Source organism: Tribolium castaneum, chromosome 10 (assembly GCF_031307605.1).
Source record: "Tribolium castaneum strain GA2 chromosome 10, icTriCast1.1, whole genome shotgun sequence".
NCBI classification, from domain to species: Eukaryota; Metazoa; Arthropoda; class Insecta; order Coleoptera; family Tenebrionidae; genus Tribolium; species Tribolium castaneum.
The window spans coordinates 4,584,721-4,597,619 of NC_087403.1; the positions used below are offsets into that span (position 1 = coordinate 4,584,721).

The 12,899-nt window shown below is 34.9% G+C and overlaps 1 protein-coding gene across 5 annotated transcripts; it reads left to right on the forward strand.

The window, feature by feature from the left end:
• Positions 1-1,251: 1,251 nt before the first annotated feature.
• On the forward strand, positions 1,252-4,796 carry Rap1 (Rap1 GTPase). Of its 5 annotated transcripts, none has more exons than XM_008201639.3 (6): positions 1,252-1,444; positions 1,575-1,704; positions 1,934-2,142; positions 2,197-2,325; positions 3,345-3,497; positions 3,556-4,796. In XM_008201639.3, the coding sequence occupies exons 3-6, from the start codon at positions 1,960-1,962 to the stop codon at positions 3,643-3,645; spliced, it is 555 nt and encodes a 184-aa protein (XP_008199861.1). In that variant the 5' UTR covers positions 1,252-1,444; positions 1,575-1,704; positions 1,934-1,959; the 3' UTR covers positions 3,646-4,796. The 5 variants fall into 5 exon arrangements, with proteins under 5 accessions (XP_008199861.1, XP_008199862.1, XP_008199860.1 ...); XM_008201637.3 differs by having other exon boundaries at positions 1,255-1,444; positions 1,559-1,704; positions 1,930-2,142; XM_964649.5 differs by having other exon boundaries at positions 1,255-1,444; positions 1,930-2,142.
• The last annotated feature ends 8,103 nt before the right edge of the window (positions 4,797-12,899 follow it).

Consider the following 12,899-nt stretch of genomic DNA (forward strand, 5'->3'; position numbering starts at 1 on the left):
ACGAAATTAATTAAAGCAGAAATGAGTTATTTATTTTATACAAAGAATTACTTTATTAAAGTCGTTTCGCTTGGCGTTTAAAAACACATAAATAAGGGTTGTTTCTTGACATTTCCTTTCACAAAAAATTTGTGAACGAGTGATCTGTTTGCGGGAGCTCACATCCAAGCAGGTTTGCAATATTTTTTACCGTAAAGCTTGTTTGGGCACTGACATTATTGTCAAATAGGTTTTTACATAATTTGTTTTTTATTTAAAATCAGACTAGTCTAAAAATTTTGTCTATAAAACTGAGGGATTTAAAAAAGACTGTCTTTACAAAAAAGGTAAGTAAACGTCTGATTGTTATTAAATACCACGTAATCATTTGAATTTATCATTAGAGTATGCTGTAATAGATTTTTAACATACTGATCGAGCTGAAGGGACAAATAATAAAATTTCGAATAGTAATATTCAGTTAGGATACATATTTTTCTCTTAATTTGCACCAGTTTATCAAATACAAAGAAAAAAACTGCCTACTTCCTCCTCTATAAATTTAAATGATCGCATGGTATTAATCATTTATTCTATACATCTCGAATTTATACCCTAAATATAATTTATGAGAAGCCGGTTTTTCGAGGTGTTACGTCTTTAATTTTTAATTGAACACGTTTTGTGCCTAAGCTATGCATTTTACGAAAAAACTAATTAGTACATTAGTAAATATTTTAAAAATACGATCATTTATGAAGATTTTTTTTTGCGAAATTTCAAAACTCTAAATTTTTTCTTCAATTGGTTTTGGAGGTACAAGGTTAACTTGTTTTTTTTTTTAATAATACGACTGGTAGATTAATATTTATTAATATTCATTGATTTGAGATTCATTTAATAAGATAATTTATGTAATTAGTATTTTGGGAATTGCTGTTTTTCTTGTGATGGTGGAAATATATCTCAGAGTTATTGTATAATTAAAAAGATATATTATTTTTTTTAATTACGTAACCAAACTTTTTTGGGAATTGGTGTTTCTGTTGTAATGGTGGATACATCCTTCAAAGGATTTTGATTTATAAAGGGTTTGTTCAAAAATAATAACAAGTTTTCGATTTTTGAGTTTATTTATTATATAATAAAAAAGATATGAATTCTGGAATTATGTAACAAAACTTTTGGGAAGTGCTGGTCTGTGGCTTTGGTGTTGGTGGTGGCCTCTCTGTTGCGAGTGTGGAACTCTCGTTGCGTTTTCCTGTCTTATCGACCGTTCTTGTCTCGGGTGCGGCATGGTGGCATGCGCTTGGTGAAACGAAGGGGTGAAGGGGGAGCAGGGAGCAGAGTAATTGCCATTGCCAGCAGCTCCAGCTATACGCTATATCTATAGCTAAAGCTAATACACCTACCATCAACTACCAACGGCATCGCCCGATCCTGAAATAACGGTGTTTAGCCCACGGTAAGTTTCCCATTTTCATGTAAATCACGCCCAACTCCTCCCAGAGCACCCTTGAGAGTATGAGCATATCCTTGAAAAGGCAATGCCGTAAAAAACTGAAATAGTTTCACCTAGTGAGTATTTGTTGAAGCGTTGAGCCATGACAGTGTAAATTGAAGTGGTTTCGGGCCGTTCTGACGTTAAAACCGAAAACGGAGTGCAGTGGACGAACCTGTGACCGGAAGCGGCACCGCGGTGGCCCCAGGAGCTGGACACCCAATGTATGTATCGTGAGTTGTGACAGGGGGCGCAAATCCCGCCTAATTAGCCCCGATTCGTAGAATTGTTTGCAAATCTGCATGGATTGATCACTAGGTGTCTGCTCCATGTGCGCTAGCATCCTGTTGGGTTGTGGTTAACCACCGAGATTAGGCCGCTTTCGTAGTTTCGCTTACTCACAACCGCCCGGAATTCGGCGATTTATCTTCACTCGATTTTCGTTACAGATAGACTGAAGTTTTTGTGCAACTGGGAAAATGCGTGAATACAAGATCGTCGTTTTGGGGTCCGGGGGTGTAGGGAAATCGGCACTCACCGTGCAATTTGTACAAGGAATCTTCGTCGAGAAATACGACCCTACTATTGAAGATAGCTATAGGAAACAAGTCGAAGTCGATGGGCAACAGTGCATGCTTGAAATTTTAGACACAGCAGGCACAGTATGTCCCACATTCCGCCTCTCATAAACACTGCATTTCGAAAAATTGTTTTAGGAGCAATTCACGGCGATGAGGGATTTATATATGAAAAACGGGCAAGGTTTTGTTTTGGTTTATTCAATTACAGCACAATCAACATTTAATGATCTACAAGACCTCCGGGAACAAATTCTCAGAGTCAAGGTACATTCAATTTAATTGCAATTAATTACACACACTTTAAAACCGATGACTAATTGCCTCTAAGGTCACTATTTAGTTCACGTCACACGTAAACACGCTCTTTTAGATGCTAAAATTTGCGACAAAAACCGAATTTATTGCATATGTATCAATCCATATCAATGTTACATTCATTATCAAAATAAAACCCAAGGTCAACATGAGATTGATCACTATTTATGTTACGTTTCTAATCTACATATTGGAAAAGTTGACCTGCTTTATTACTCATTTCCACCCTTCCACCTATTAACACGTCGTTGTTTTATATTTTTAACTCCTTCAGGTTCACTTCACACATGTAAGCAATACTTTTACCACTCATAACTCTTATTATTACGTTTTTTACATCTGCACATGTGTAGAGGTCATTGATCAGCACCTATTTTATTTTACATGACAAAATTTACATAAAAGCTTCGTTTAATGATAAACAGAATATAATCTACTGATAATGCAAATATACAGGCAACTTCCGGCTAATGCTTCCATATTTTGTGTACCACTTTTTCGCGTCAGTAATTATCTAATTTTTTTCGTAAACTGCGTAACTAACTGGCATTTTATTTAGTATTTAGTTGTTTTCATACAATGAAAATTATTAATTCTCGATTATTACCATGGGCCACTTTTTCTTCGTAACAGTGGGAGTTGTTATCGCTAAATTGATTGTTACATCTATTTTTCTGTTTTTATTTGATTATTTTTTACTTATTTATTACACTGTTCAACAAGTTTACATTTTTCTTCTCTTCATTAAAAGAAAGAGTGCATAGTTTGGTATTTTTGGCCAGCATACAATTCTATAAAAATATCTTGTTTGTTTTTTTAATAACTTAGTTTTTTGAACAAGAAATTTTTAATAAAGTTGTGCAATCGTGCATCACCAAAATTAGTTTGAATTGCGGTGCAAAATACAAAAAGTGTTATGTGAATGAGCTAGTTAGGGTCAGTTGTAGAGTTTTGTTTTTGTTTGTCAGGACACCGATGATGTTCCGATGGTGTTAGTGGGAAATAAGTGTGATCTGGAAGAGGAAAGAGTGGTAGGCAAAGAACAAGGAAACAACCTATCGCGCCAGTTCAACTGTGCCTTCATGGAAACCTCTGCCAAAGCTAAAATAAATGTTGTTGATGTGAGTATTGTGCTGCGTGTCGGATTGTGCAGTGTTTTAACGCTGTGTATTGTTTTAGATATTTTATGATCTAGTTCGACAAATCAACAAAAAATCACCTGAGAAAAAACAAAAGCAGAAAAAGAAACCGATTTGTGTGCTTCTATAAAAATGTAATGATTTGGAACCAAAAAGTACATTTAATGATTTCAAAGACAATTGTAAGACAAAGTGTGTAAGCGTGAAGGCAAGTGCGGACGTGGAGAGCTTCTTCCAGTGAAGGGTAGTTAAAGTCCTGTATATTCTTTTTATTAAATATTTAAGTATTTGTATTTGTAATTAATTATAAAATATATGTCAGTTAAATTTCTCCAAAATCAAGGTTGTTATTGACTCTAGATGCAATTCTATTTAGTGATAGAGTATTTTGAAATCTACTGCCAATTTTGTGGTGTCAAATAGGGATAGCGATGTGTGAATCAGTGAGCCAAGACTAGTGACGGGACAATACTTCTCTGACCACAGCGTTTTAGGGTGTTTTATATTCCTACATAGAATAAGCCTAGTTAACAGGTTGGGTTTCTCATTGCATCATGGACGAAGACTAATCATTGTGGTAGTTCCGGAGTAAGCACTCGAGCTCTCGCTAAACATCACTATGTTTTTGTGCGATTGCTAGCCGCATATACATACATACTTATATGACTACGATCACTTCGTTACGTACTAGTTTTATTTGTGTTAGGTGTCCTTGTAAATGGATGTAGATTAGCGCGACAGTATATTATTAATAGGACTGTGGTGCTTACTCCGTTAGCAGTGTGGTAGACTAAGGCTCTCTCTGTGAGGTGGCGGTGTCTCACCCATCTCGAGTGCCAATCTCATGTTCAACTTTACTTTTTTCCAGAGTCAAAACTTCTCCTATTTGTATTTTGATTATCATGTATTTGTAACTGATTGAAATTGGAAATTGTGATAACTTTCTCATTAGCTTTTGTGTACGTGGAGGTTAAATGCTCTTATTTCGCACCTGCCTTTTGCACAACAGCGGTAACAAAATCACTTAATGCAATGCAATACCGCTTGCCAATTCTTTGAAAGATTATTTTAAAATATAGTTAATATATACATATTATATATTTTGTAATTCACCGGATACTTTTTTAGATTCCAATCACAGATATATGTGTCAGTTGAAAATATCTTCCCATTAAGCAATTAAAAAGAAATTGTATAAATCAATCTTGTTGTTTTTTAATATAAATGTATGTTAATGTATTCTAATATTGACGCTAAATATAATTAAAATTCAATATTTAACGTCTTGTCTATAAGTGTTCCTTGTAATATAAGACGACTCTGACCAACATTATATAATATACCTTTTTACTATTCTACTTTTGTACATAAAATATATCATTAATGACAATATGCTTTTGATAAACAAATTTTCTTTTGAACACAATTTTCCAAATTCCCGAGGTACCAACCCGTTTCCCTCCTTTTTCACATAACTTTATTTTTGCTTATAGGGCTACTTAATATAAGACTTAAACCATAATACATTGCGTTGCAAGTGATGTGCATAATGTAAACACGTGTTTGCAGATGTTAAAACGTACAAATCTTAAATACAAAATAATTTATCTTACAAAAACTAGTGAACAAATGTAATCCATTTTATTAATTAAGCAAAACCATGTAACTTTGAAGCTTATTATGAACTTTTTTAATTTCAGATAAAAGAATTACGAATCTTACGCTTTACTTTATCTACAAAATACGTTTTTCGTTGTATTGTTGGTGGGTCATGTAATTAATATGAAACAATTGATGGATCAATTATTAGAAGCCATGTTATCTTTTTGCATTTTCTAAAGATAAAGGAAGTACGAACTTTAAGCTCAACAAGATAACAGAGGACGTTGTATGTAATTTTCTACAACCAACTTTACTCGAAGCACATTCGGTTGTTTGCATTTCCGCTCAGAGTGAATGTTCACAAACTCCGTCTTTGACGGAAGTTGTTTTAACCAAATATTTTTTAAACGAGTTTGGTCGAAGTGTAATCTCCTAATTTGTCTTGGAGTTGAATATTCGGTTTGTGGTGCTGGAAAGCCGAGATTAGCTTGGAATTTATCCATTGGGTTAGTTTCTAACGGACGAGAAATGATTTTTATTCGTTGACTTCACTCTCCTGTTACGAGCAATCTGTCATTTTTGAGTAAAACTCGTTGCTTGAAAAATCTTCATTTGTTGTCTACTGCAATCCCACCCTTCGACCAAACACGCAACTCTGGAGGCGCGGATCGCAAACTTAATTGAAAATGAAATTTATTAGTTGATCGTTTTATTCCACACACATCAAACAAACAAGGTATCAATAAATTATGCTTAATAAATAAAAAAACTAGGGTGTTTTGGGGATGACTTGGGAGCGCTTTTGTTGCAATAAACTATTGCCGATGGAGACGCGCTTTTACGAACTCTTGATTAAATAATTGAGGGAGTAAAAATGTTTACGACTTTTGCATAAAGATTTATTGGGAAAAATACGAGCCGCGTGAAATATTTTAAAATAAAATTTTAACGACCGCTGAATTTTCCATTTGTGATACAAGTTGTATGAAACATCGACGATTGTTGAATGGAATTCCAATCGAGCGGGTTTACAAATGACGTCCTTTCATAATTAATTTTTTTTCGATTTAAATGAGAATTTAATTTGGTTTTTGCTAAACAGAGGGTAAATTTTTCCGATTTCCATTTCGTGTCACAACAATCCTGACGTGATGCGATATTATTAACCTTTCCAAGTGCATTTATATTCATATACAAAGATGTACCAACCGTCGAGTCACAAAGAACAAAGGAATTTGACGTTGATACTAATTGTTTTGGTACAATATTAATGGAACATAGAAAGGTAGGTATGCTATTGCGGAGATAATGAAAATTGTATCGGCATCGTGACAGAGTCGTGCTCAATTTGCGAATTTTCGCACAATTAGTTTTGCATCTCGAATTGAGATTAAGCTTGCCGACGGCCGGATTGGCTTAACTGGATTTTTCTTCCCAAATATTGTTCGCAGCTTGAACTATACGTGTTGCGGAAAGTTTGAAAGTATTTAAGACCGATATAAAAACATATATTCATTTGAAATTTTGCTAGCTATTCTTGAAAAATCCAATTTAACTTTGAATGCCCAATTTAAATATTGATGTTAAAGAATGTATAATGGCTTTATTCACTTTTAATCCCTAAATGAGCTCTTCATTTTTCGGGAATCTAATATGACGTATTTTTATATTGAAACGCAAAGTTGAGGTTCGTCTTATTCAATTTAACGCTAGCAAGCCTTTACGAATCTTAACGAGGTATAAAGCAAACACCATTAAAAAGTCCAGCATTTCTGCTTACTATGTCAACTCTTCATAAGCCGCCGGCACTGGGAGACCCATTAAAGAAGGTGAGACACATTCCGGGCAATATACGAGAGAAATGTCGGAATGCTGGAACACCACCTCCGTAACAAAGGTCATTATGTCATTTTTATGCAGTTAGTTTGAAAACTTTTTAATAAATTTCATCATCACGTCTTTATCTCCTATCGCTTTTCCAGTTAATTACAAAGAGTGCACGACCAGACAATATTACTACGAAAATCAATAACATCAAAACTGATATGATATGATAAAACCCAGCACGCAAACTGAAAGGAATTCCAGCAAAATTATAATTCTCATTATCACCTAACGACCCGTTAAAGCTTTCACACTAATCATTACAACAAAATGCTTTAATCACTAGATACGCGACACCGACACTCGCTCATCAAACACATTTTCCATAATTAATACTACTACAATTAATCGACCATTTTTACGCTTTTTAACAACTCCTTATTTTTTAAACAAATTTAAACACCTATAAAAACAGTTTTAAACGTGAATCAACTGGGTTTGTTTGATTTTGTTGGTTCCGCTCACATAATAGTTTGTAGTTTTTCATACAAAAAACCGTAACGTGAAAACTATTTTAATTTTTTAATATCACAATCTTAAAAACCGAACCTATTGTTTTTTTTTCTTTTAACAACTCGAATGGGTTGTAAAGGCATATAAAAGTCCATAAAACTTTGCTAGAGTGAGTTAAAAAAAAATATTTTAATTTTTTTAAGGTACCTAAGTGCCTTGATCATTAAAATTTTAAGCAAAAAAATTCAAAATTGAAAAGTCGGTATAACGCAGAAAATGAGCCGTGGAATTCACTGGAACAAACCGTTTTGCCCCACGACTTCTAGTTTTCGAGTTATGATTTCTTTTTGGTAAATAAAATTTTTCGCTATAGATATTGCCTATTTTAATTTTTAGCAAAAAACTTTAAAAGTTTACATCTTGTTAAAAGATGATGTTATACGCAAAATGAGCCGCTGAATTTTTTCTTTTAGTTTTTGAGTTATGAATTTTTTTGTTGAATAAAATTTTCCACTATAGAAAATGCTTATGTTAATTTTTAGCAAAAAATTTTAAAATGTTAGATCTTGTTAAAAGATGGTATAATACAGAAAATGAGCCGCTGAATTCAATGGAAGAAACCGCATTGCTCTACGACTTTAGGTTTTGAGTTATGAATTTTTTTGTTGAATAAAATTTTCCATTATAGAAAATGCGTATCTTAATTTTTAGCAAAAAACTTTAAAAGTTTACATCTTGTTAAACGATAGTTTTATACGCAAAATGAGCCGCTGAATTCAATGGAACAAACCGCATTGCTTTACGACTTTTAGTTTTTGAGTTATGAATTTTTTTGTTGAATAAAATTTTCCACTATAGAAAATGCCTATCTTAATTTTTAGCAAAAAACTTTAAAAGTTTACATCTTGTTAAAAGATGGTTCTATACGCAAAATGAGCCGCTGAATTCAGTGGGATAAACCGCATTGCTCTACGACTTTTAGTTTTCGAGTTATGAATTTTTTTATTGAATAAAATTTTCTTCTATGACAAATGGCTACCCTAGATTTAGGCAAAAAATTTTTAATTTTTAATTCTTGCGAAAAATTGATATAATATGTAAAATGAGCCGTAGAATTCAATGGAACAAACCGCATTGCTCTATGACTTTTAGGTTTTTTTTATGAATTTTTTTAGTGAAAAACCTTGATCGCCTCTGTAGCCGGAACCGTTGCCCGGAGCGGCTCTGGGTTTGGACGAAAAAATAGATAAAATTAAGCGCTATCAGATGGATTTTTGTTCTTTGCTCTGAGTCTTACAGTTTCTGAGAAAAACGCAAAAAAAGGTTTCTATTTTCACTTTTTTCCAATTTTTAACCGCCAATTACGGCGAAACTATTAGAGTTATCGAGAAACGGAAAAATCGAGGATAACCAGAATAAAAAACTCTAAAAAATGGAACTTCAAAAAATCAAACAAATAAACATTTTTGGACTTTTAACAACTCTGGAGGGATGTAAAGGCATATAAATGTTCATAAAAAATTTCTAGAGTGAGTTTAATTTTTTTTTTCATTTTAAATTTGTGAAGTTTGATAGGTGCATATGAAATGCGGTGTCCGGTTTGAACCATTTGCTTGAATGGGTTGAATCAAAGAGGTTTTTTTGTACCGAGTTGTCAAAAATATTTCGAGTCTGGAAGACGTATGAATAAATTAAAATATTGGAGTGTTACGAGTTTAAAGCGGTGAACTATTTGCCGTAAAGTTGTTTGACTAAATTAACGGTAGAAACGTTCGACAATGACCCGTATTAGGCCAATTTATCATGAGGTAAATCGCTAAAAAATGGAGCTTTCGCAAAACATTAATATGCCGGCTGCAAAAAGCTTTGTGGCATTTGGGAATTAACAAGCAACTTGAGCTTTTTGCGCACGTTTATTACTATTCTTGATACTTGCACAAGAAATGAGATGTCAGTACCTAGCGTTTGCGTGATAAAATTTATTACTTAACAAAATAAAACAAAACCGCTAGATTAATACTTCTTTTCAAAATACGCTCTTAATTTATCTACCGAAAAACCACACGAACCAGACTTGAGCGTCTAGAGGCCAAGTGCTTTTCAGGACCTGTTTTTTTAGCAAACCAATAAATTATTATTACGATTGTTTTGTCAAAATTTGGAAAAGTGATTGGTAAATTTATCGATTGTGATCTGGGGGCGGTGAAGTAAGGAGATGGGGCCAAGGATCAGCGACGACACGAGATATTAGCGTATTGTGAATGTGGCTCTGTGGCCCGCAGTGCACCCAAACGTACGCCTGCGCCGCCACCGGCTCCGGCACCGCCACCGGTTCCGGGACGCATTTGCAGAAGAGGCGGCAGTCCCCCGGGTACAGTTTCTTGGATTCCGGGCACACAGACCTCCACCTTCACATACAGAATTCATACATTTAGTGCATGACGGCAGGAAAGACGACGGACGACTTTACATAATCGCTGTTACCGGAACACTTTCCTAAGACACACTAGGAGATATGCCCAATCTACCCCTAACTCAGCCTAATCAGAATTTAAATATTCATATTTCGCTGATAAGCCCCGCTGATATTCACACCCACAAAAACAAAAATTGTTACTCGTATGGCGGGCTTCGCTAGTTTACGCGTCATTAATTCTGTTTTATGTTTCAGCCGCAACAACTCAATTCATCTAGTAAAGTATTGACCAGCAGGTTTTCGCCGAAATTAACACTTTTTCCTCCGTTATTCATCATATTTTATTAAGCAACAGCGATGGCTTCTAATTATACACCTTGCTACGCATTTCCAAACCACCGGAAAGCCTCCACAATTCATTTCTGAATTATGACATAGACAGGCTAATAGTTTGTAATTAGTTTTTGACCTGATGCGAGGCAATAAGGCTCCAAATTAATTAATTATGTGAGATCGATTTTGAATGAGATGGCTTGAACAAAATGCAAAAAATTAAATCAAGGCGATTTGCCTTGCAGGATGGTGGGTTTTGGATATTTGCCGGTTTTTCCCAGCGGATAAGAGGCCCCTGGCTGTTGGGGAAGATGAACGGTTGCTCGTTATACCGTCTAATATTAAAACATTGCATCAACTTATCCATTTTGACATAATAAAGCACAAAAGAGGAGGAATTTTGAAATCGATATATGCACACTGCGAGAGCTTTTTCGGCGATTTTACATCTCCCATGCGAATAAACAGATGAAAACTATATTTCATTTTTTCTCGATTTCTCCCGTAATTTGACGTAAAGAGCGCAACGTCGCTCTTTGTTAAATTTATATGAAGTACGGTCTGCTGGGATTAATCCGATTACCCGGAAAATTGAGGATTTATTAATAAAAACTTTGGATAAATAAGCGTGTTTTATTTCAAGGATCGAACTCGAACAATTTCTTTGATTTTGTTGGGCGTTCAACTTTTGAATATTCAGATAATATTATTACTAAAGTTGTTTGAAACTTCTGAAACGTGAAATTCATTTGAAATTATTTTAATTAAAATTTTGATCTCTCCTAGCCCGAAAGTGTTTTATTGCGCGCTATTGAAGGCTGGAAAATATTATCTTTCAGCTAACTCAATCTCCACAAGGTGTGTATAACTCGCTAAAAGTCCTGGAGCAACATTTGATTTTTTAATTCTGTGCGCAAGTACTCTGAGAAATACCCTGTGCACAACTCAGATGTTTTTATTTTTGGATAATTGGCAGTTGTGGGCTTTATCACGTTATAAACGGTTGGGGAAATCACAATTTGACGATTCTCTCCGTGACAGGTCGTAAAAGCGTAGCATTTTTTCATTTGACAAGTGTGATTTCTTTCGTTGTTCTAATTAAATATTTAGGGGCTGAGAGAGGTGGGACTGAGGGAATACATTGAATACGGCACTCTCATCACAGGCTGAGATCCGAACTTTATTTCGAATTAGTCTTCCTTTACGCACGACAGTAAAACTGAATAAATTATTCAACTGGCTTAAATCATGACGGAACAAGTTCAGTTTTTTAATCGGTTGTTTGCTTAAGAGGCGGGCGATGTTTTTCACTTAAATGGAAGCTGCAAGCAAAATTTTAGCGTCAAAATCACGTGACGGGATATGGCATCAAAACGTCGTAAGGAAAATTTATGATGGTGCAGTGTTCATAATTCTGGGAATATCATACGCATTTTCACCTTTTCGGTGCTTTTAAATTCCGCGTATTATTATATTATACAGTCATAATCTTTTCGGCGAAATGGCACTAAACGGATCTTTTACGCCACCTCCACTCGCTGTGGACAGATTTTTCCAGCTTCAACAATTTAGTCTCTGTTATTTTGTGTGATTTCTGCATGCTAGTTAACGAATTCAAGGCAAAAATCAATATTTTCTTGACTCTTGTTTCAGATTTTAAATTGAATGCTTATTCAGTATTTACGGTTAATTTAATATTCGAGTCGGAATATAATTGCGCCCGATTTTTCCTTTTGTGGGAAGATTAATTATTATTTCGAGTCATCACTCATTTTTATATCGGCGGTGATTGCATCAGGCAAATGAAACCGTTTCGATGACGCGTCAAGTTAATTGCGCCAAGTTCCGGGTTGTTTAATTTAATTGTGCCTGAGATTGGTGAAAAATCAGGCTTTTTGTCAGTTTGTCGTGGGGTTTTCAATGAATTCAGTTAGAACGGGCTTGCGTCGAAAAATTTAATCGAGTTTGATGGTCTAATTCGTTTAAATGGATGAGTTGGGAAGTCGCTTTGAGCCAAGTTCTGCATTTACTTAGGGACTATTATTATTCGGAATAGGGGCAGTCTTAATATGGTTTGAGGTGATCCCGAGTATTTGTCAGTTTGAAGGGGCTTCAGCCGTGATATTTGGCATCGTATTGTTAGTTAAGATAAAGACATGGCAATTATAATGCCGGCAAAGAAAGGGGTTAATTAATCATGCCCTAAACAAATGGTTTCCGCGTGCTGCCTATACAGTTTAACCCCGGCATAAATCATCAGGATTTACGAGCCAATCGGAAAGACGTCCAAGACGCGTTTGTCTTTTATCTAGTCAGCAAGACCGGGCCCCCATTCGACCCATAAAACCTGACATACCTACCTTTAAAACGTTTCCATGTACAACTTTATAGGGAACAATACTGTTTCGAGTTTTTATGCGCCTGGAATTTTAATGCCACATACCGACCTCTCAGTTTCATTGCGGTCCAAACATATTTTTTCAACAATTAAATATTCAAACGCTACAAATATGCTCGCAAAGACAACTGATGTTTCATACACCACACAAATCAGCTCCGGTTGCACCCCAGGGACCAAACTTGCACAATTATCACTAAACAGCTAATCTGTTTGATTTGCAAATTAATTATTCAATAATTTGGTTCATTTCTGCTGTAATTTACCGGCAATCAATTAAACTGCACCCATCCAGGCT